The sequence below is a fragment of the Penicillium samsonianum genome, assembly GCF_028829775.1.
Source record: "Penicillium samsonianum strain IBT 33392 chromosome Unknown utg000008l_segment0_segment0, whole genome shotgun sequence".
NCBI classification, from domain to species: domain Eukaryota; kingdom Fungi; phylum Ascomycota; class Eurotiomycetes; order Eurotiales; family Aspergillaceae; genus Penicillium; species Penicillium samsonianum.
In genome coordinates this window covers 43,644-66,776 of record NW_026643266.1, presented here as the reverse complement: position 1 = coordinate 66,776, position 23,133 = coordinate 43,644, and the positions used below count along the sequence as shown (strand labels likewise).

At 47.1% G+C, this 23,133-nt stretch overlaps 6 protein-coding genes across 6 annotated transcripts; 4 read left to right on the top strand and 2 right to left on the bottom strand.

Moving 5' to 3' along the window:
• Nucleotides 1–1,661: 1,661 nt before the first annotated feature.
• N7471_012992 (ankyrin repeat domain-containing protein) lies at nucleotides 1,662–2,966 on the top strand (the record flags this gene model as incomplete). The annotated part of the gene is made up of 1 exon (XM_057285711.1): nucleotides 1,662–2,966. The coding sequence occupies one exon, from the start codon at nucleotides 1,662–1,664 to the stop codon at nucleotides 2,964–2,966; it is 1,305 nt and encodes a 434-aa protein (XP_057129704.1).
• A 14-nt stretch (nucleotides 2,967–2,980) lies between these two features.
• On the top strand, nucleotides 2,981–3,523 carry N7471_012991 (ankyrin repeat domain-containing protein; the record flags this gene model as incomplete). Its single annotated transcript, XM_057285710.1, has 1 exon — nucleotides 2,981–3,523. The coding sequence occupies one exon, from the start codon at nucleotides 2,981–2,983 to the stop codon at nucleotides 3,521–3,523; it is 543 nt and encodes a 180-aa protein (XP_057129703.1).
• Nucleotides 3,524–4,208: 685 nt separating this feature from the next.
• N7471_012990 (uncharacterized protein) lies at nucleotides 4,209–4,486 on the bottom strand (the record flags this gene model as incomplete). The annotated part of the gene is made up of 2 exons (XM_057285709.1): nucleotides 4,209–4,237; nucleotides 4,291–4,486. 2 exons carry the CDS (start codon nucleotides 4,484–4,486, stop codon nucleotides 4,209–4,211), a joined length of 225 nt encoding a protein of 74 aa, XP_057129702.1.
• Nucleotides 4,487–5,973: 1,487 nt separating this feature from the next.
• N7471_012989 (uncharacterized protein) lies at nucleotides 5,974–6,496 on the bottom strand (the record flags this gene model as incomplete). Its single annotated transcript, XM_057285708.1, has 2 exons — nucleotides 5,974–6,398; nucleotides 6,451–6,496. 2 exons carry the CDS (start codon nucleotides 6,494–6,496, stop codon nucleotides 5,974–5,976), a joined length of 471 nt encoding a protein of 156 aa, XP_057129701.1.
• A 1,666-nt stretch (nucleotides 6,497–8,162) lies between these two features.
• Nucleotides 8,163–8,634, top strand: N7471_012988 (uncharacterized protein; the record flags this gene model as incomplete). The annotated part of the gene is made up of 2 exons (XM_057285707.1): nucleotides 8,163–8,343; nucleotides 8,459–8,634. 2 exons carry the CDS (start codon nucleotides 8,163–8,165, stop codon nucleotides 8,632–8,634), a joined length of 357 nt encoding a protein of 118 aa, XP_057129700.1.
• A 1,086-nt stretch (nucleotides 8,635–9,720) lies between these two features.
• N7471_012987 (uncharacterized protein) lies at nucleotides 9,721–10,557 on the top strand (the record flags this gene model as incomplete). The annotated part of the gene is made up of 1 exon (XM_057285706.1): nucleotides 9,721–10,557. The coding sequence occupies one exon, from the start codon at nucleotides 9,721–9,723 to the stop codon at nucleotides 10,555–10,557; it is 837 nt and encodes a 278-aa protein (XP_057129699.1).
• Between the last annotated feature and the right edge of the window lie 12,576 nt (nucleotides 10,558–23,133).

Genomic DNA, 23,133 nt, shown 5'->3' with positions numbered 1-23,133 from the left:
AAAAAGATGGCGGAAGCAGTGGCTTTTATAGAGTTCTATTGAGATCTCCTGGAGACTTCGGATTGCTCGTGGGGGAGGCAAATGTCGAAGTAAAAGTGTCAGTCGTCTGATCAAAGTTGAGGTGCATCGCCGATGAGACCATTAATTTGCAAGCATGGTCGTTTATTGAGGCCGAAAACGCAGCCCAAAATGCACCAACCCAATTGACACCAACTTAAACATGGTATCTGACAAATATGTCTTGCCGTATCTGGGCTCAGAATATGTGGGCAATCAATTCCGAAATGATAAGCTCCCGAATTGTGAGGTACTTCCTTTCAACATCTCACCAGCTCGCACCTCACCACCCTGCCGAAGCCCCATGAGCTATCCTAGTCTTATTCCATGTCATCTTGATTTAAAAAGTGGGGTTGGGTATACATGGCAGAGTGTTGGGGTGTAGGATGCCTGTAAACCCCACCAGGAAGCATATCGATGGCTAGAAGTGTAGTCATATTTATTACCCTGCTCCATCAGTACTATCTAATCTATGAGCCTCAGTTTGATGATAGGCTGAAAACGCTGGTTTTTTGCAGCCTTGAACCTTGGCTCTTTCAGAACCTCGGCAGGCTATGTTCCCTCAAATCACTACCATCATAAAAGGAGACTTCAAGCGCCTATAAACTATCCAGAGGAAGGCGCTGGACAAGAGTGTTATGATTTTCTCGAAGCAACTCACTAGTCGGCCCATTTCATGAATATGCAGCCCAAGGTGTCCTTTCGAGGGTCTCTCATCTATCACGCCACTATGGGAGACTTTGATTGATCTCTGCAGGTCCAATGTGCTTCCATAAGATGCACTAATATGGTATAGGTAGCAACCAATCCGATCCCAGAATATCTGATGCAAGTTCATAGAAAGGCAGCAGACCCTAGGAGTTCAGGGAGATTCCAGAAACTGGTCTACTTAATCACTCCCAAGAGACCGGACTCATTTTCCGGGGCCGGGGACCAATGATGTGCGGTGTAAACATCCCTCAAAATTGGTGTTTTCAAGGAATTCAAAACAGTGACCCCCGACATAGCATAGGTCCGGGACATGTGATTTTCTTTTCACCATCACTATCAAGAAGCCGGTCACATTCCTGTTGACGGCTCTATCAGTGCTGGGAGCACACGTCTTGACCCTGGGAGTTCTCTTGCTCACGGAAGCCTGTGAAAGTCTAACCGCAAAGAAGCAACCTCTAGGAGCTCTTGCCTGAGCCTAGGAACCAGACTTCCATGCCGGGAAGTCTACGCCTTTATCATCTATCGGCGACTAGGGGCCATTTGTTTTTCAACCCAATCACCAACTAGCTTGATCCGTAAGGAGAATTACTCACATAGTAGGGGTCCGGATAAACAACTCCTGCTTCCCAGGAACCTCAACCGGTCCTGGATTTTGCCGATACTTCATACCACGAGGGAACTAACGTCATCCTGCGTCCGGGGTTCGAATATATATAAGATAGTAAGAATTATGTTTCATCTCTCAGCTTCTCATTCAAGTCACCCACCAAACCAACTCCACACGCAACAAATTGTACTCCCGCTCCTCTTCAACCCAATACTCCAATGTGAATATACCCGGCTCCCGATACTGCACGCCTTGGTACATGAGTTGATACTAACGTAACTGATAGATGTCTTTCCTCGACTTTCCTCCTGAAATTATTCTTTGCATAGCAGACAAGCTAGATCAAGCGAGAGATTTGCTTAAGCTGGCTTGCCTCAATCGAGCAACGAATGCTCTTTTGCTCGAATATTTGTACAAGTTCAACGTCCGAAACCAACGCAGCTCTGCCTTGTTTTGGGGGGTTCTTCGAGGCGACTCGGAATTTGTGGAAATGATGTTGCGCAGCTATCAAGCGGACGCCAATACCACAGACGATAAATCTCGCACACCAATATTTTATGCAATTCGCTCTGAGAACGAGACAATGATTCGTACGCTTCTTTTTGATAAGAGGGCGGATATCAATTGGCAAGACCACCACAGGCAGACTCCACTGGTATATGCCATTGCAAGCAAAAAGCTGTCTACTGCAACACTTTTACTCGATTTTAATCCATGTCTGAATACAATTGATGTCAAGCACCGGTCTGCTATCTGGTATGCCATCGCTCTCTGCGATGAGAACCTGGTGCAAGCCCTTCTGGAAAGGGGCAGCGATCTACGAACGCCAGATTACAAACACTTTTCACCATTCAGCCTTGCTATTGCCAAGGAAACCCCCAAAATTACCCGGCTGTTACTCCTCCATTTAGATCCCAATTTAAGAATGACTCTACTGGAGAATGTCACTATCAGAAACAGTCTGCTCTGTCAGGCTGTACAGGCAAGCCTTCAAGATTTCGTCGCGCTGCTGGTTTCCCATGGCGCAGATCCCAATACAAGAAACTGGCATGGCCGGACCCTGTTGCATCAAGCTACACAAAACGGCGACAGCGGGATAGTCCAACAATTGCTCGCCTATGAAGAGATCTCCATCAATGCAACGGACAGACACTCCTGCACTGCTCTCCACGTCGCAGCAGAGTATGGATGCACGTCGGTAGCCAAGTGCCTGCTGGCCAAACGCGGCATAGATTTCAGAGCAAGAGACATTTACGGTCGCACCGCCTTCCAAATCGCAGCAGAATATGGAAATACGTCGATCACAGGGCTTCTCTTAGCCTATAGTGCTGTGGATATCAATGCCCCAGATGCTCAAGGAGCAACGGCACTCTGTTCAGCTGCAGATTTCAAACGCACGGCTGTAGCCCTACAGATCCTCGCACAAGATCATGTAGATGTCAACGTGGCCGGTCAAACTGGCAGGACAGCTCTCCATCATGCGGCGAGAACGAGAAACATACAGATCGCATGTGTCCTTCTCGCCAATGAGGACCTAGATCCCAACGTTTGCGATGACTACGGATACCCCCCCTCACCTACGCTGCTTTGAAAGGGGACTTACGCATGGTGGAACTCTTCCTTGCAAGGGAAGATATACAAGTGAACGTGCAAGAAGCCCCTCCACTGTTCTATGCTGCCAGCGAGGGCCATGTGGAAGTTGTACGCCGATTACTTTGCTTTGATACCATCGACATCAACCAGCAATCATGGAACACCTCGCCTCTGTGTGTTGCCTCCAAGATGGGCCACCTGGAAGTTACAAGGCTACTACTTGAGCACACAACACCACCTGATATCAATCTCAAAAATCACATGGGAGACACTGCACTTTCCTTGGCCGCTTGCCGTGGCCATTTGGCTATCATAAATCTTTTGCTGGAAGTGGATGAACTGGATGTTACCGCTACTAATAAATTCGGGGACACAGCGTTATGCAAAGCAGCTCGGTTCGGACACGAACACGTCGTCAAGCGTCTGTACAGGGACACTCGGGCAAAATGTGCTAGTGATGTGAAAAGGGCGATTGAAGCAGCTTCCAACCGTAGAATTGTGCTTTACCTTGAAGGTCGCTTGAATGAGCAAGGCAACTTTTGCACTGGGCCTTGAACTGCAGATAGGCCGTCATTGCTTTGTTAGGTGATTGTTTTCGTCGTCCGGCACAATACAACTCCTCCTAGATTGGCTCTTCTTGCACCACGTTCTTTTCAGGGTTACTATGCGACGAACAGTATTATGGCATACTTCAGGCCACAGCACACCACATATTTCATATCTTCGACGGTGGACAAGTCGGGGGCTACAGTAGAATTCAAAACAGTCTACCCCTCAGGCAGACACACTTTGTTTCTCGGCTCGTACAAGTTTAACCATTATTCAGATAAGCAGTATAATAATCACCACTCACAGACAATATCATTTTACAAGATTGCCAAATTAGGCTAAGCCCCGTTTTTATCAAGGCCCGAGGACCAAAGCGTCATTTCCCCAGGGGACACTGTTTTCGAATTCTGCTGTACCAGAAGATTATACAATCAACGCATATCTCTCTTGGATATAGTGACTAACGCGCTCGGTGGAACTTCCATATCATTTCTCTGTTACTTCTCATAAACCATCACTTGTATCTATACCCGGCCCCTCCCCCAAATGAGCAAGTTTGGTTCAAAATCTTCTGCTTGCTTTGTACTATTGGTAGCACGCCCGGCGATAGGTAATTGATAGATCGGTATAGCAGGCGGTAAACTCCTTGATAGCGGGGTAACTCGCCTGGTCTTTTGACCGTAATCCATGCTCATGTCCGAAATAATGGAAATCGGTACTCTAAAATCAATTAGTTTCCCAATATTTCCCTGGTAATAACCTAGAAGCCTTACCGGTCCAGCATTCGAGATCATTCATACCATCAGCATAGAGACTGAAGACAATTTGCCTTTTCTCTTCCACCTCTTGAGTCGTTAAAAGTCCGTTCTTGACCTGGTTTCGGAAGGCTTTGACCTGGCAGGAAATCTCTTTGTAATGTGCGATCTTGAGATCAAAAGCGTGAGACGACATGTGAACACGGGACTTCATCATCGCTTTCGTCATACGATAATCCTCTCTCCACCTTTTAATAAAAGATTGTGATTCAAAGGCCAATTGGTAGTGCTCCGCACGTTTCCAGTCTGATTGCTGTTAGCAAGACATATTGAACCATAAGGGACATACAAACCATATCTAGCCCCGAGTAAGGGATCTTTGCAATGCATTGCTATTAATGATGTGATTGCAGTTAATTTGAATGTGGTTGTTTGCTTTTCCGTTGGGGTTGAATTCAGTATATATACTCAAGGTGGAACGTTGATAAACGTAGACATGCTCTTGATCGGTCCATTCCCGACCCTCAACTTTTTAAAATGAGGAATGAAGTTTTTCCACAAGAGATAGAGTGTGCAACGGTGAGGCCCACATTTGTTACTAGGTACATGATTTTACTGATGAGAACCAGTGGGATGAATACCCCATGAGTCAGTGATATCCCCCCGGCGATGGATTTGTGTTGCATAGCTGATACTCAACGTCGAATATTCGAAGTCAACACTATTTCAAGCCATCGGTGCCTAAAAGTCAAAAACTGTAGGCCATAGTGTGAACCTAGAACCAACTACGCGGGTTTAGTTCGTGGCTTGTAAGAGAATACACTGTTACTAACAAGAAACTATTCACGCTCCTATTGACGGTTCAATAAGTGCTAGGAACTCATCTCTTGATCCTAGGAGATTTCTTACTCCCGGAGGCGACTGAATCGTTTCTGGGAGCAAAGAAGCTGCTTCTAGGAGTGTGAGAGTCTCACGTATACGTAGAGGTGAATAGTGTTTCAAGATGAACAATCAATATTAAGAACAACTATAGTTGAGTCTAGATACAGGACGTAGCGCGAGGATGCAAGAAAAAGAGTCTTCCTCGCGTCCAGGGGAAACCAGATCAACTAGGTTGGTCACGCAGATCATACCTCCATTTATACTGTATGCTTCGTGTATAACCCTGGTAGAAGTCACGGGTGATCCCAGGAGCTACTTTTTACTCAAGATGCCGGAGACCTTCTGCGCTTCTGCAAAGCTGCCGAGCAAGAAGGTGTAGGAATTAAGTTGAAGAACGTATATCGCCGAGGAATTTAAGCAGATTGCCACCTAGGCAGCGGGCAATGCAAAGAGCGTTTGGCGCAGCTCAGGTTCGGCTATGGCTTCCATTGAACAGGCAAGCTTCGTGTACATAGAGCACACTGCACATACGGTAAAGTATAAATCGACTGTGTCCGGAGTTATTCACCACTTTATTTTCTGCTTCCACTCTCTGGAATATCGGGACCGAGAAGATTCGACATGCTACTATCTGCTATTCAGAGTTCACGGCCTCGTGCAATAGTATTCCTCCTCATCCAATTTTGACCAGAACACGGCCTAAGATCAACCCTCTTACCACCGTTGAAAGATCCCACCAGTGGCGAAAGAATGAATAGCTTCCTGAGTGCATTCTCGGAAACGGCGAGACAACTGCACCACGCCCAATCTATCATTCGATCAAGAGCAGAGAGCTTCCTTCCTCTTCCGGTTTTCCATCTGCACGACTGGTTTCTCTTGCTGGGGTCGTGACAGGAAATCGATAATCTTCACAAAGTCAGCAACTTGGATGTTTTCATCCAAGACTATCTTAGATCCCTCACCTGACCAACGCTCAACGTAATTCATTACCTCGGCGTAGCGACCGTATACAATCTTGCGTCTTGTGCTGTGCTCTTCACTGCTTAATTTTCCATTTTTGGAATCAAGACGGAATTTTTTCACCGCAGCTTTAACCCCATCGATATGGTTTGGACGCTGGGAAATTGCCGGAGTTGACAGCAAGGATTTGCGTGTCAATTTGATTAATCGATACGCGCCTCTCAAATGGGCAAAGAAAGACCAGGAATCCTTGAGATCCCAAAGCAATTCTGCGCTTCTCCAATCTTCTCAATGTCAGGCCAGGATGGAATATTATACCTTCTGGGGAATGCATACCGTGTCTTGCCCCGTGTTCCGACTCTCCCAAACTTCCTGAGGTCATATTTCTGGCTTCAATCAGTGCCTCCGAAGACGTGAGAAAGGTTGAGAGCTTTTGATACTATGAAATTGAAGAATGGAAAGTGTGAGGGTTATATATGTAATGAGCAATGTGCTCCCCATTTTCGGTGAAATCTCCCTGAGAGTTAGTAATGGCTGTTCTGGGGGCTGAGTGGACGCGTTGAATCCCATTATCAATGAGCGCTATCAAGATGAGCCTGTCGGTATGTGGCTTCTATCTGATGACCGTGCAGGGTCGAACTTAGCCGATGTTCAACGTTCACGGAATTGTGAGGCGTTGAGTTATCTCATCAACTTCTTGCTGTCACAACCATCACAGCGCAATCTGCTCTGATCCATTTTTATCTTTTGGCCTCTCGACTTTCACTTCGAAGGGCGTATAGTGGCAAATGGTGTTATGAGGGGGTGAACTCTAGCATTGTTGAAGCTAGCGGCGTAGCACAAACTTGCTTTGAAATTGTCCTTACAGCTGTACCTGAGCTGCTACAGTAGCCGCTGAACCCACCAACAAGCTTCTCAGAACCAAAAAATTGATAGCTAAGCGAGGGTATCTAGACCAGCCGCACATAGCTACTATGAGGCTTTTAGACCCTCAGTGTAACAAGACGCTCGTCTGAACATTCCATAATCACTTTCATGAAACTGGTTTCGTTCCTAGAGATGGGCTTATCAGTCCTGGAAGCTATCTTGCTCCCGGAGACTTTAGTGCGGTTTCTGGGAGCAAAGAAGCAGCTTCTAGGAGCCACGTAGCCCCCAGGAAACCCGATGTAGCTTCTGGGGTCTTGTACCTCCACCTCGGGGAACCAAAGTCATGTTCCTGTTGACAGTCTTATCAACTCCTGGAACCTCAGGTGTGGTTCCTGGGGCTATAGCTGGCCTTTCCAGGAGTCGTTGAATGACACAGATTTGTGCGTAGGTCTGGTGAAGGTGTCTTGTGAGGGCTTTCCGCCACCCCAGAAGGCAGAACAATGACTCTAGGATCCAGAAATAGGGTCCCAGGAGCGCAAAAACTCCCAGATCTAGGCATTTTATTCCCAGAGGAAGTTCGTAACCAGTCAGGATCGTAGACTGAAGATCCCAGGGGTAGAAATCAGTCTCCTAGGAACAGTAACTGGTCTCAGGAGCTAAAGAGAAGTTCCCAGGGATTAGCCAGCTCCTAGAATTGCTTTTGACGCTTCTAGGATTGTTTTATTGATCCCTAGAGCCAAATCAACAATGTTTGTTGATAAATACATACACGAGCTAAAACACGAAACAAACTGCGAATAGCATATCTAGGTGAATTGGACATCTAGCACTTGCAAATATGAAACGACCACGTACTGCGGCATGCCTCATTCCAGATTACTGCTGCTCTATTGCGACGAATATACATCAGTGGAATGACCGGCTGCTGCTGTGGGTAGCATAGTCGGCAAGGTTGCGGGTTGTTTATGAAAATTTCGATGTGTGTGTTGGGCTCTCATACGGATTCATTCCAATTATGGGACATTTAGCTATCACATCACTGTTTCTTGTACTTTTCTCTGGGGTCCCAAATCGGGGGTCACATACATCATAGACTTTTGCCGCGCAAGATATACGAGCTGCTAGCTAACACGCCTCGAAGTCTTGCAATAATCTGCGCGCAGGTACATGATACACCCGAAATGGAAGAAGAACTACAAGATAAGATTGGCTATCATTTTCAGTCCCCTGAAATCTTACGCGAGGCCTTGCAACCAGCAGGTACTGCGCCATTGCAAGGTAACAAGCGTCTAGCACTTGTTGGTGATTCTGCATTGGTGCTCTCGATCCTCGATAAGTCTTATCAGCACAATGAAACTATCAGTACGTCTATTGCTGAAAAAAATACAATCACTTGAACTTCTATTGAGCTACTTCATAGGTTAAAGAGATGAGAGCTTACAAAAGTACGCCTGCAACTCAAATCTAAGTACTAAAGGGAAGCACTGCAATCTTGATCGATACCTTCAGAAGCCTCCTGCTCAAAGAGGAGTAATCACCCAATACACGCGTGCATCGGCGCTGGAGGCGATTCTCGGTGCAGTGTGGTTTGACTCAAACATGGATATCCATGCAGTTGATCGTGTACGCAAGAAACTTGGTCTCGACCCATGAGTAATAGTGTATGACCGCAATGACTTTCCATTTTAAAGAATACAAGTCAATCGAGACGATGAGGTCTTCAAGTTTCATTGAAAACTGAAACTTCTCGTTGACTTTTAGCTCTTCAAAGCATGGAATAGTGCATATCCCAAAGCACGCTGCATTGCCGGTTGAAATCGTTCAGATTCAAGATTCGGCATCGAGTTCCGATGGGATCTTAAATTCTCATACTGGGTTAAATCGCAGTCGATCTGGTTCGTGAACCAAACAAAATATGCTTACTCGTAAATGATGAAGATAACTTGAAATTAAAAAAACTTTTGGAGGTTTAGTATGTACATGATCATTCGAGAAATCCTCCAGAAGAAAATAGCTCGTATCCCGTTCGGATCGATGTTTAAAACTTGGAGGGGACATTGGGGAAAACATTGAAGTGGTATCGTAGTTATGAGAGCTCGATCATGAGATAGGAAGATGTGTGATCATGAATGATAGACTGCCTTCTTTCGCAGTGACCATGAGCCGCTCATCACAGACAGTCTCATTATAGATAGCCTTAAAGTAGCCCGCAACCCTCACTCTCCGACTGTGCGCCTAGTTGAGACGTTGAAAAGACTGTTTGAAAAGACTGTTGCTGCCCCCCAACGACCACCAAGTTTCTGCTCTGTTGAATCAACACCTCAATTTCACATGGGGTATATTATTTGCCTTCCTACGATCTTGGCCGGTGTTTCAACAGACTTTAGCCATCATCTTCCCCAAGAGCAGCGCCTGTTCAATGCACCGAGTTCTGCGCGCAGATTTAGGTCAGACAGGGTATAAATGCCGCGTAGTCCACCCCTGTTGCAGCTTTACTCTCGCATCGTTTCCTGCATTCTTCTCACATGAATATTGTGTTGCTGGAGAACTACTATTCATCCCTTTCTAAATTCCAACTCTGGTAAGTTTTTGGGCCACTCGTCCGATGCATTTGAGTGAGTTCGATCTCTTCAAAGAACCAGGCTAATATTTACTCACCGCCGCCTTGCAAAAGAAGAGCAAGGTCTTTAGTGTGTAGCTGGTCCCTGTTGAGAGGATAACGTTGCGGACGCTATCAATATGTCACACCCACAAACGGAACGCAGAGAAAATCAATTCCGCCGATTGCCCCAAGAACTGTTTGACGCTATCGCAAATGAGACTCCTCCGAATGTCACCAAGCAAATTGCGAATGCAAGCTCGAAGCACGAATGTGCCGACAACATACTATGGAGGACTATTTTCGCCTCAGACGAATGGATCAATCTAGCTGAAAAACTCTTGAAAGAATCACCATATGTAAAGGCCCCAGGCCCGATTCTTATTGGCAAAGATCTATCAAGCATCGGCAATCCAAATCACAATAACCAGAAACATCATCAAATTCTCTTAGCGCCCAACGATTGGACAGGTGACCTACGCTATCACCGGGAGACTTTTTTCAATTCACTCAGAACCGACTACCGGTATCGTCAGAAAGAACAAAAGGTGATCTTTCCTCAGACAACTCTGAAAACATCCCCCGGTGGCGAGTGTTTGTCTGTTCCAGGAATTACTCTGTACATCGAAAGCCTTGACTCGGCGGAAACGATCAAGCTTCCTAGAAAAGAGCTTAAACGACTTTTCGACAAGAAGCTCATACGAACCCAATATAGCACATCTTCGCTAAAGAAGGTGCAGGCCATCAACATTTCAGATGTCTGCGGACTCCTCGGCAAGAGACTGTCCACGCCAGCTGACTTGAGTCCAATTTGCGGCTTAACGTTCAAGACCAGCATCGGTCCCTGGCAGCTGATATTCATCACTCCAGAGGCCGATAAATACGAGCTCAAACCTATTGGTCCGAATGGAGGCTCTGTTCCCGCCGTGACTGGTTGGGAAGGTGTCCGCAAAAACGCTGGAAGATGGTGGCTGTGAGGGAACCACCGTCAAAGGACTCGCAGCCTAGGTCTATAAAATTATTGGAGGCAAGCGTAACTTGGAAAAAAAGATGTGAATTGTGGGAGAGCTGATTGAGTTGAGATTGATGATCGAATTGATTGGTGATGTTGTTTGATTTTGAACGACCACGAGGCACAGTACACGTGCAACTTGGGTGACACCAGAATGTGGATTTGGAGTGATGTTTTGTTAAAGATCAAATTCTTTGCGGCTGTTGGAGTCCTCAGTCCGAGCGCTTCCCGTACTGTACCGTTCGACAAGACTGTAAGCTTTCAGTGCTAGGTGCTTCGGGAACAAGCCAAAAATCCCAGTCTACGAAATCTTCCTTTCCCGGCTCTGATAAATCGGCATGATGGATTGACTCTTTCAAGGTTGTAGATTTGCGAGGCACCTGGCTATACTGTAAAGGGGAATGAGACCTAGGACAAACAGCTGCAAGGTATTTTAAGTGATAATGGCCTCCACTATACAATAATGAATTTGATTAGTGGACCATTTCGCTCCATTGCTCTCATATCAAGGAGATCTTGATTGCGAATGCCAGATAGCGCCATAAGGGCCAAAGGCAGATTGGCGGTTGGCAGAGGGGAGTTTTGACAACAGTAGTCAAAGAAAAGTAAGAGTGAAAGAATACGCCGACTGTGCGGTGATCATATACTGTACTTCAAGGTAATAGAAAAGCCAATCAGAAGTGCTTTTGGGCTATATCACCAACGCAGTGACCACAAGGGTATTGATCTTGGAGCGCAGTCAATAAGAGAGTAAAGTAAAACCAAAGCGACTTTAACGTCCGACCTGTCCATAAATCAGGCACAGAGTACAGATTGCTAGAAGCTAAATGCATAGGGAGGATAGCAGTGATTGTATAGCTACAGATCATATAGCGCTCACTCGAGACTAAAATGTCAGTGCGGTACCTCTGTTGAACAAGCCGCCTTCCAAAAAACGCTTGTGCCTCTTGCATGGAATTTGCTTGCGCAGCATATCAGCAATTATGAAATGCCCCGCATGCTTGGCGCCACCATAGCGCTGTGAGTACTCTGTCATCGGTCAAGCTCAAGTCAATGTCAGACGCGGACACTCATCTCGGTTCCGTGGGTCTTTATATATAGTTCGTACGTAGTATGTCGCAGGCCGAATGCGACCCCGATAAAATGCTCCTGGATTAGGAGACATCAACGAAGAATCTGCACGTGGGCCAGTTCCGAGAGCACCCGCAACAGTTCATCTCACAACCTTTGACATTAGGATTCTTCCGATGTTGTTGTGATTCCAAGGAAAGGGGATCGGCACATTTCTTGAAATACGTGAAGTGATACATACAACCACTCCGATATCATCATGCTTCAGCTTCATTGCTCAGCTGCCACGGTCTTCAGTATATCGACATACAGCAATACTAATCAATCGAGATAATTGGCCACTGTTGCTTCAACATACGCAATGTAGCGCTCGAGCCGATGAAATGCTGTTAGTATAGACGTGCTGTTCGCCGGTATCTCAGCTTCCTGGCTGCACAGACACGATGTACGTAGTCCCAAATCCAAGATGACGATCGTATTTCTTCACGCCGCGAATGGCTGAGTAGTGGCGTCGCGCGGCCTGATATGAATGATCAGCTTGTAACTAACAGTGAATGAAGATCAATTCATACCTAGTCTCGAGCCCTTCGCCTTGGTTGACTCAATGCTGTCGGTATGACTAGGCTCGGCAGTTAGGATTGGTTGAAACCATTCTGCAATGTTACTTTGGGCAGGCCTTTGCTTTGGAAGAGTTTCCAATGAAGCTCTTCCGCCCACCGAGCGACGTGCGGCTCCTGCTTGGTTTCGATTCCCTGGATGCTTAGGCACTTTGGCACGAGTGCGACGTTGCTTCCGCAGAATATGGTACATCTTCCCTCGGAGAGAGTCAACGCTTCGCACTACCCGATATTGTTCATAATATGCGTCGGAGCGGGCTTTCCACGGCAGCTCCCGATGTGCACCGAGCCAGGAGAGAAGGTTCTTCTCCTCCCATTCTGACCAAACTATTTCGCTCCGTGGGGACATGGCGCTTGCATGAAGTAGCAGTAGCAAGAAGAGAACTTTAAGACAATGGCACAATTTGAATCCCGCATCGATGGGCAAGGTGGGCCTCAAGGACCCCCCCCCTTTCTGTGGTCCCATGCAAGAGCTAAGATAGTACCGTTGGTTTATCAGAATGACCCATGGACCGTTCTGGTCAGTCGGTTTGGCGAGTCTGAGTTGAGAAATATCGACTCCGTAGTTCAGCATCCCTCAGAATCCCACCGTTCGAGTACATCCCTAGTTTTAAGAAAGAGCAACCGTAAATTTCGTAATTTCAAAAAAGTGTTCTAGAATGTTACTACTGTACGTTGAAAGAAAACAGAAATGAGTTTTCAGGCCGAGTCCCACCGGCTATTGAATAATGTAACATCAAACAGGCTTGGGTGGCGAATATTTTGTCTTCCGGCAGAGGTCCTTACCCCAGAGTTGAATGTCTTTCGTGACTGATTGGTCAAAGTATATTCCAAATTAAGCGACAAGTACGGAAAGCATGGATGGAAGATAATAAACCTCGCAAATCCCGATCGCAAGCACCGGTTTGGCGAACCAGCTCTCTATAAAAACCGTGCGACTTCTCCTTTAACATTCAACCACAGTTGGGGACGCTCAGTATCCCAGCGTCGTCCGCAATTATGGGTGGAATTCGAAAACTTCCGTACAATAATCAACGACAAAGCTTTCGGAGCCGATTGCAACGTGCACTATCCCTGTCATCCTCCGAGTCTGAGGATATCCGGAGTCCGTCAAGGTCTGCGGCGGGTGATACCACAGAGGACGAGGCCTCTTTTCAGGAAAATGACCCCTTTGGCAACGACCGCAGTGGTAGCTTGGCGGATGATGGCCAGGAATATCCTTCCCAAAACAGGAGTATGAGCCCGAGACCCGAGAACGAACTGGAACTACCCCGACAAGATGATCTTACTGGAGACTGCAGTATGATCGCCTTCCAATGTGTCGCAGAGTGAGTGCCACAATTCTCCTGAAACAATGTTTTGTGGTCCGTTTGCTTACAACATTAAGTCTAGATATCCGAACGAAGTTAGTCGTGCGACTCACCGGGAAAGAACAGAGGCTGACTTTTTCCAGGTCCATGCAAAAGTCACTGGATAACCGGAACAGCTGGATTGCAACTATTCGCAGTGATCTGGATGACATCCGCAGTCGTTTGGCGGTTGTGGAGACAGCTATGGAGATGGTGGCCAAACAGGGGGAGAACGATACTACAGATGGTAATGCAACTAGGCGAACACTTCGGTCACAGCGGTGATCTGGATCAAGATTTGATGAGGTGGAAGTTTATATTCCAGAGCCTGGTGTCAGCCCTTGACGGCTGAGGTACCATCATGTTATTGTGATTTTCGACTAATCATATCTCACCGGAGCAGACTCTGACTTGAAGCTGTATATAACCGCAAGGCTGCGGAATAGTAGAAAAAAAGTCACTATAAATTCTTTGTAACGAGATGAATTCCCTGGCCTCGCCGCTGATAGTCGCAAATTGATACGATAAGACATGCCATTAAGGTTTTCGGGAGTTTAAGCGCTTGGCGATCATTTTAGCGACTACCCTCTCCCTGCCACACTGGATCCTCACGTCCCAGTGGTGGATCAATTTGAGATGCATAGATTGGCCGTCGTACTCTTGGCAGAGTATTCCAAATCTTATGACCCGCGGATAGCCCGCTCAATTGAGTTTCGATCTGTAGGTGGACCAGAAAAATACCATAGTTCATGCTAGCATCCTAGTCTGGCGTTTGGGATTCCATTATCCGCCAAGTGGCAAGAAAATTCATGGACGAACGAAGCGCCAAGAAAACTGTAAATCTCTTCATGAATTCTCGCGTAGTCAAAGACCTTGGTAGCGTTCAGGTCCATTGCCTATTAAATGATGGGTGGAGACCACGGTCATGATCAATTAGATTCGGTTGCTTCCGGATCAGCGCATTATCTCCCCGAGATGTGGGCCCTGCCGCTAACCACATTCAGCGGCCATGGAACATTCTCTCTGCCTCCCAAGCTGCGCTTGGCGGAGCGAAAGTCTAATCATCAAAAGATTTACGTCAATATTCTTCCACAGCGGAACAGCGATGGACGCTAACTTTTCTTTCTATTTTTACTGTTGTCGTAAGATGGCGGTGGTGTTGCCGGAGATTATTCCATGAGCTATCTGTCTGCGTGGTGGTTATATAAAATCGACTAGGCCGTTCCTCCACAGTAAAGCCAGCACGTTCCCAGACCCTAAATGTGTAATGCTTCACACAAGTGATTCATGGTTGCTTGGAGCTGGAGCCTCCTGAGTAAGAACCGGATAATCACTCGAAGAGGAAAACCCGGGTAGGGCATTGTGACCCAGAGTTCCAAGCGGGCCGTCCTGCTCGGGCCAAATTCCGTGGATCACTCCGGAGCTAGGAAAATAGGATGCCAATGTATGGTTCCGGAGGGCGTCGATCGTGTTCCAGAACCGAGTGGTCGCTGATACCAGCTCGCCATGCGCTTGATGTAATACCGGCTGAATATCGTGCCATGAGACCTGATCCTCCATGGCGGCATTTGCCGATTCTTGCTGCTGCTGTATCTGGCAGAGCTCTTTCACAAGCCTCTCGTTCTCAACCAAGGCCTTGTCTTTTGCCGTGATAACCTGCTGTAGTTTCGAAGCCTCCTGGGCCTTTTCAGCATGCAAACGCTGCATCGACTGAGAATCATGGGCTCTCTCTTCGTCTATCGCACCAAGAGCTAATTCAAACTCTTTTTGAATCTGGTCCATCAAATCCAAACAGTTTCGATGGGTTGCTTCATGATCTTTCTTCCGGGCGCTTTTCGCCATAGAATGTCTCTGGAAACGATGGTCAGTCAAGAGCACATCATTTAACGAGATAACATGATGAGAGTGACATACCCGCCCTTTGTGTAGCTTCGCTACCGAGTTGAGGGGGCTACGATTCCCTTTGGTCGTAGAGCCTGTCGACCGAGCAGAAAAAGGCGAACCAGCACGCGATCTGCCAGCACGGGACTTTGCTTTGGCAGCACCGCGGCCTGCGCCATTCCGAGAGGGCTTGGGGTCATTTGCCATACTAATTCCTTCCGTTCGAGGGATAATTGTTGGTTCATGCAAGACGCCGGGCAAACTGAAGAAGATTTGACCGTAGTTGCTTCCTGGGGAGCAGCGAATTTAAAGGTTTAGGTGGGGACTAAAGCAAAAGATCTGAAATGAGGTGAAAGCACAGTTAGCCGTTGCCGAGACTTTGTTGCTAGCATCCGGATCATGAGCAGAAGGATATCGAGTGACTGCACACCGGACCCCATGGGGTGTTAGCGCGAAACGAAAGAATAAAATAAAATAAAATGAAAACAGAAGAAAGAAAGAGAAGAACCTGCCGATCCATTGTGGAGGAATTGATCGGCCGGCCCACACAGAGAACTACATTCATTCAATCAGTGGTGTCTCAATACCGGCTCGATTCAGAAGAATCCGAGCCGCTCTCGCACACGAGGAAGGCTGTTTTGCACTCAGATATAATATAGGTATCGCGTCTTGCATTGTTCTATATGAATGGGGTCATTATTGATCAATAACAGTGATCCTCACACTTTACGCCGCCTCATTGATGAATTGATGAACGCTGACGAAATTTGTATTAAAAATTACTCTTCTTGTTGAACAGTGAATATCCAAACCCCAAGTCAATATACGCGTAGTACTTTGTTATAGCAGAGTTAGGATCTAGATTTTCAGCAGCTCCACCGTCGCCCAAACCAGGGCCTGGTTTCCAGGACAACCATATGAGCCATTTTAGCTACCAAGGCTCATGAGCTGGGTTCTCGTCGATGGTCACTCCACCTGGCGAGATTGCAACGCTACTATCCTACTCTATGGGGCCCTGGGACACAAGAAGCACCAGTAGCACCGATAAAAAACCGCCGTGAATGTGGAACGAGGATGGTACGTACGGTTCTGCGATGAAAGGCTCAGCGCTGATCCATGGGACAGTCGATCAAGGAGGTTCTATATGTGGCCCGGAGAAGAAATTGCAAGGATCTGCCAAGATTCAGACACGATCCACAATCCCATACTTGACGGGCCGTCTGCGTGCAGATGGAATAGGTCTTTGTTGCTTTGGCTTGCTGAAGGGGCCACCCACATAGGTACGGTTGGGCAGGTGCGGGATTTGGAATAGCATGCAGACTTCCGGCAACAGAATGGTACACTAACAGCGATGTGTGATTGTGTTCTCCTGGTTGTTCTCACGGGAAAATACCTTGGTCCTGTCGAGTTTTGTTTATTTGGCCAATAGAACGTTCCAGAAGGTGAGTGGAGCCGAAGTCCACAAGTAAGCTATCTGACTAAATTGAAGCTTAAATCCCAATCATTCATGAACAATCACGTTTTTCCCCGACCGAGCGTTTCCGTGGTTCATCAAAAACGATTTGTCCATATGATTTTAATGATCGACGGTCCTGCTCTTGGTTCCACCTTCGTTGTGAGATTAACTTTCTCCTATGTCTTGAGTCCAAGGGTCCTTCCTTCTAGGTGCACTAGAATATGTCATTGTTCAGTCGCTGTGGAAATATTTGCTTTGCGTCAAACATGAAAGGGCGTGAATGAAAATCAATCGAATGCTTCGCAGCTCTAGATTTTAGATCACCCTGCTTTCGAGCCACCCAACCAATCAACTACATTCAGACCTCTGGACTCCAACCAAGCTTACTCCTGCGAGTCGATAAGAGTCCAGACACCTTCATGGCTTCTGAAGTAACCTTTCCTAGCTTCCATGTCATGAGCTCATTACCAGGACACTTATTTCTTGGTTCCATGAGGTTGAAATAAATTTAGCTACTGACCCCGTTCATCTTCCAAAGTTCCAACTTCTTTGGACTCGTGGTAATCCCTATGTGATCATGGACACAGTCATGACCAGCCTACCTCCACAAGTGGGAGCCATCCTTATGGAGAACGTCTCAATCATTCAGATTGTGTCCATGTTCTCGATTGGCGCATACAATGCTCTAGAAACAGCAATTGTCGCATTCGATACCTTCAAACACTACCGCAGCCTGTATTTCTGGAGTATACAGGTTGCATCCTGGGGGATTCTCGTGCACGCCCTTCCTGCCATGGCTCGCTTCGTTTCTCAAGCATCCAATCTCGCGACGTCAATCCCCTTCATGATCGGATGGTACGCAATGGTCACCGGTCAAGCCGTCGTACTCTACTCGCGTCTGCACCTCCTCGTCTCCGATATGAGAAAGATGCGTTGGGTTCTATGGATGATCGTCATCAACGTCTGCATTCTACATATTCCTATGACCGTCCTCTTCTTCGGTCTCAACAACGGCGATTCACGTTTCGCTCGCCCTGCAGCGATACTCGACCGAATCCAATTGACGGGCTTCTGCATACAAGATTTCGTCATCTGCAGCATTTACATATACGAAGGAATTCTTGCTTTCAAGAAGATCAGTACAATCCGCGGTCGCAACAGCCGCAGCGCAATCATCCATTTACTTTGCATCAACATTCTTGTCGTATTCATGAATATCCTACTCCTCCTAGCAGAATACAGGCTGCACTATATTCAGGTGAGCTTCAAGACTGTGGTGTACAGCATCAAGCTGAAGTTGGAGTTTTCTGTGCTCAACCGTCTTAGCTTGGCGGTTCTCCCCTGCACCTGCAAGCGTGGATCTAGCAAGCCGAGCCGACCCAGTCACCAGAACATTTCTGATAAAAGTCTTCCACGGCCAACCGCAGGACCCAAGATGACATTACAACCTGCAGTTTCCCCAGGAGAGTCATCGCGCCGTTCTTTTTTACCAGGCTGCGTCGGTGGGCACCAGACAGTGCTACGGGAAATGTCTAGCGAGAGTATCATATCCCCTGGAGACGTTTCGTACTCAGGAACACTCGCCGAGAGCCACCCAAGCACCCACTCGGTTGGATCATCGGAATCTCTGCCGGCACTGGAACTGAGTTTGTCTGAAATCTCACCAAAGTTTGATGTCTGAGCATTCTGCTAAAGATGAAGACTGGGTCTTGTTAGGCTTGTGGACTGAGCAGCGGAGGTGCGGGTGGTGGTGGACACATGACCAGGTATAGCCGTGCTAGCTAGCTAGCGACAGCTCGGCCGTGGCGCTTGATTTGAAGTCTTTTCAGACTGTGTGACTGGTGAATCTGTTTGGAGGCAATGCGACTTGCACTTGCTATGTGATTGTGGTCGGTATCGATATGTCAGAGCCATAGGTCAGTGAGAGACTCGGAGAAAGAAATAGAACAAAACGGCAATAAACAAGACTGCGAGATAGAAGAAACATATAAAACAAGTCAAACGATGTTTGGCATTATCCTTTCCGGCCCAGCCGACCGTATGTTCCCTGGTCGAGCCGCGGGGCTACGGCCTGCAATTTTGTCTATGACATGCATTAGATGTGGGAGGGTATCAGAGAGGCTCTAGTTCAAAGAAAAACCGTTCTCATATGCTCAGGTGAGAGTGAATACCGAAACCTGAGGAGTACCACTAATTCCTCCAGCCTTTATCCTTTGCGACTGCGAATTCCTTGCATGTCCTTTGATCAACCTGGACTTTCATATCATGCAATGCGATTGACCAATTCTATCGCAAACTTCTACAGCACATGTACATGAAGCAACACAGTCTGGTCAACGGAGCAATTGTATGTGGGATTCTAGAGAAAACTATGCTAACCTGCGATCCACCCCGGCCTTCATGCCTTTCAGTGAAGCTAGAGCGCGACAGAAATCCGTAGGAGGCTGATCCTATCCATAGAGCTATAACAGGAAAATAGCTTTGGCAGCCATCAAGGTTGCAAGCTGATCGACTGAAAGCTTCAGGAGGCGCCTTGTACGAAGAAATACCAAATCGAGAGTGACACTTGTTGACAGCCCGGTAGTCTCACGGTTTCGTCTCTGGGCTGTCTAAATACTTGTGGATTGGTGTAGGATGAAAAGACTTCTTGGAATCGAGTTAATATCTTCATAGCGACGGAATGGATAACAAAGAGAAACTTACTAACTGACTGTCGGAAAGAGGCCAATTTTTTGAGTTCGAGGTCAAAATGAAAATCTTCCCCGATTTCTTCATGCGAAGAACCAGATGTATATCGGCGCCGCATTCTGAGCTATACTCAGACGCTTTTTTGAAAAGTGTGCTTCGTCTCCTGCGCGCTTTTTGATTGACTGCGTTTGCTAGGTTGGTTTCCAGTTTTGACTGAACGACCATATTGTGGCTTGTCGCTAGTACTGCCAGCAGACAAGAGGTGGAAGGATCAGATCAAGAAACAATCAGACAGTCGATCAAAATTCGAGATTGGCAGTAGTGACTTGATAGATAAATGATGGTCCATAGCGAGCCCTGCACTTATGTGAAAAGGGGACACAGCTCAAGTGTAGTAGGACAGTAGCGTTCGCATTGTAAGAGAAAGCCAGCGCATAAACGTATTGTTGAACTGGTCTCAGATCTTACAAGGACTGGTGAATTGTCGCGACTCATTTTAATGAGGGCCTTCACTTCACTTTAGGCAATGTGAGAACCATTTTATTACAATGAAAGATTCACCATTTCTTCCGTTCAGCGAGTACAGCCACATACGTTTGAAAAAACAAATGTCTCTCATAATCGGCGGCAGCCCATCTTGAGCCGAAAGATCAGCAGAAATAGACTACACTGTGCTTTTCTGGTGGACTCAAATATCCGCGGCAGCCTCAGTAGTTCAAGCGTCCTTCGATTCATGTGCACTTCGGAGATATATAAAGCCGCAGCCAATCCTAGTATAACCTTTCAGCTACAGGATATCTAACTTGTATTTGATCACAGAAGGCCTTCTCGCCTCCCACTATGATACTCGTGAAATGGCACCTACTGCTGCAGGCACTTGCGTTTTCGCCGGTCTATGCGCACTTGAAAATGACTTCACCCGAGCCCTACAGTAGAGACGCAATTAATAACTCGCCACTGGCTGCCGATGGTAGCGATTTTCCTTGCAAGCTACAACCAGGCGCCTTTCAAGCCCCGACAGAAGAGGCCACTTATTGGACTGGGCAGGACAATATCATCAAGCTTCTGGGCAGCAGCACACATGGTGGAGGGTCTTGCCAGGTGAGCCTTACCAGTGATCGCGAGCCGACAAAGAGATCGGAATGGAAAGTCATCAAGTCCTACGAAGGAGGATGCCCCGCAAGTGTATCCAGCAATCTTCCTGGTGATGCCACGTCGGACCATTTCCTCCAACTCCACTTCGCGATCCCCGATGGAATTGAGCCCGGGAAATACACCTTGGCGTGGACATGGTTCAATCGTGTCGGCAATCGTGAGATGTACATGAATTGCGCACCCATCACTGTGGCCAGTGACTCACCGTCAAATTCGTCCGACAACACGCCCAGACAATCGCCTGCTTTTCCTCCTATGTTCATCGCCAACGTGAACGAGTGCTTTACCAGAGAGAATGTAGACATCCGCTTCCCTTGGCCTGGAAGCATTGTTGAATATAATGGCGACAGCAAAAATCGTCCGCTAGAGAGCGAACCGGTATGCACCGGAAATCCTACATTCGGTCCAATTCCAGTCACCGATCCAGCCGACACCGGCGAGGCAGATTCCATTACTGAAAGTTCCCACTCGACGTCTTGTTCGTGTGGCTACCAGGGTAACTAGACTTGCAAAAATAGCCGAACGAGCAGTGGGGTCCTGCAGTTTGGGCTATATAAACTGGAGAGTTTAGATTGTCTAGCTCAATAAAAATCACCTGCAAAGCACAAAATCCCCATAAGTAGCTACCGTCATAATACTAGTCTACAATGTTCCATCTGTCTTCTCTTGATTATTCAAATTTGGTCTTAATATTCTCGTTCCAGCAAGGCATCGTGCGAAACAATAATAGTATTTTGCTCGGCTGGTATGATCATGCTGAAAAAAAAGAAACAGAGGCACCGCACTCCTCGTGTTACCCAAAGTGCAACCCCAATAGGCGAAAAATGAAGGCTAAGGGACTAATACCGGTTACTCATATAAGCAACGATTGATTTTAACAACAGGCCACAAGTTAAGTGAGCGTCTGTAGAGTAGTCGAGGAGCTATTTCGAACCTACGACAAGTCTTTCGTTTGAAAACGCATTTGTAAACTACCACCTGCGGTACCGTGCTTTGTCTATTGAACTTCCCCTTCTAGCTTCCCTGATGTACCACACATATCGTGTCCGAGCAACAAAGATGAAACACAGGATCGTGAGATCTTTCTCGACTTGGTAGGCCTTCAAGCAAAGAGCCAAGTCAACGCCAATGAGTTCTTCGTTCAGCAACGAGCATAGTAAGATTTGATGCCGTGATAAGCAGTCTTGTTGGCTACACTGACCAACAATTTCAATTCTCCTTCGCATGATCCTCGGGTAAACATCGCATTCTGTCACATTAGCGGAGAATTTGGAGAGACGGAATGAATTTACCTGCAAGAGTTCCTCAACGGAGATACTTTCCAGCTGGCAAGGCAAATTTTTGATCTCGGGTTCCCACTCGTAGGTAGGATTCCTCAGCATTAATTTGGTGACAACATCAGCTAGAGCGCATAATTTCATCGTCGCAGGATTCATTTCCGATTCATTGATTTGGCAGCTATTCTCGACGCCCACTAGGGGACGTTAGTCTTCGTAGATTCTCATCATATAAGCGGATGCCTCACTGATCTTGACATCACCAGCCTGTGTAAGCAGGATCGTTTCCGGGCCCAGGGTAGCGAGTGCTCTTCCAAGCCCGCGCAGATATTGTATTCCTTCTAGGATCTATTTTAATTAGTTACAAATGCACTGCAAGATGATTGTGTTTGACTCACCGGTTTGACAATTCCAACCAGTTCATCGCTGGTAATCGAGCAGCTGGAGGCTAAAATGTGGCTGACTGACACTTCCGTTGGCTCCCAGACCAACGTGCAGGATGTGTCATGATGGTAACATTCGAGCAATCTCAGAAAACTTGGATGAGAGATTTGTTCCATCAGTTCTAAAAAACCTGTAGCGGGCGAGAACTGTTGCTTGAGTTGTTGGATATGCACCAACTCTCCTTTCATCGTCTTGTGTCGGGCAAAGATCACAGACCGATCTTGCGATGATGCAGCAACAGGTTCGAAAGTATCCCATGGGTTTTGGTTCAGCTGTGGGATGCTTGGCTTTGGGCGATCCGGGAGTGATTTCTTCGAACCGAGGGCGATTGCGGCGGCGGTCATCATCTGACTCGGCGAAGGTTGGATATCCGGAGAAGCAGTTGGCTTTGAGCTCGGGTGCTCATGGAAGAAAGCAGATTGATCAAGCCACACAGTCGGAGGTCGACTAGGGTTGACCTGATTGTGTTTCATCATTGTGTGTGATTTCGGCGACGTATGAAAAAGTGCAGTGGAAAATACGGGAGGCAAATGGGTTTTATATCGCCAAACCTTGATTTCTACGTGCCTCTTTAGCTTCCATCACGATGGCCCTTGGTCAAGA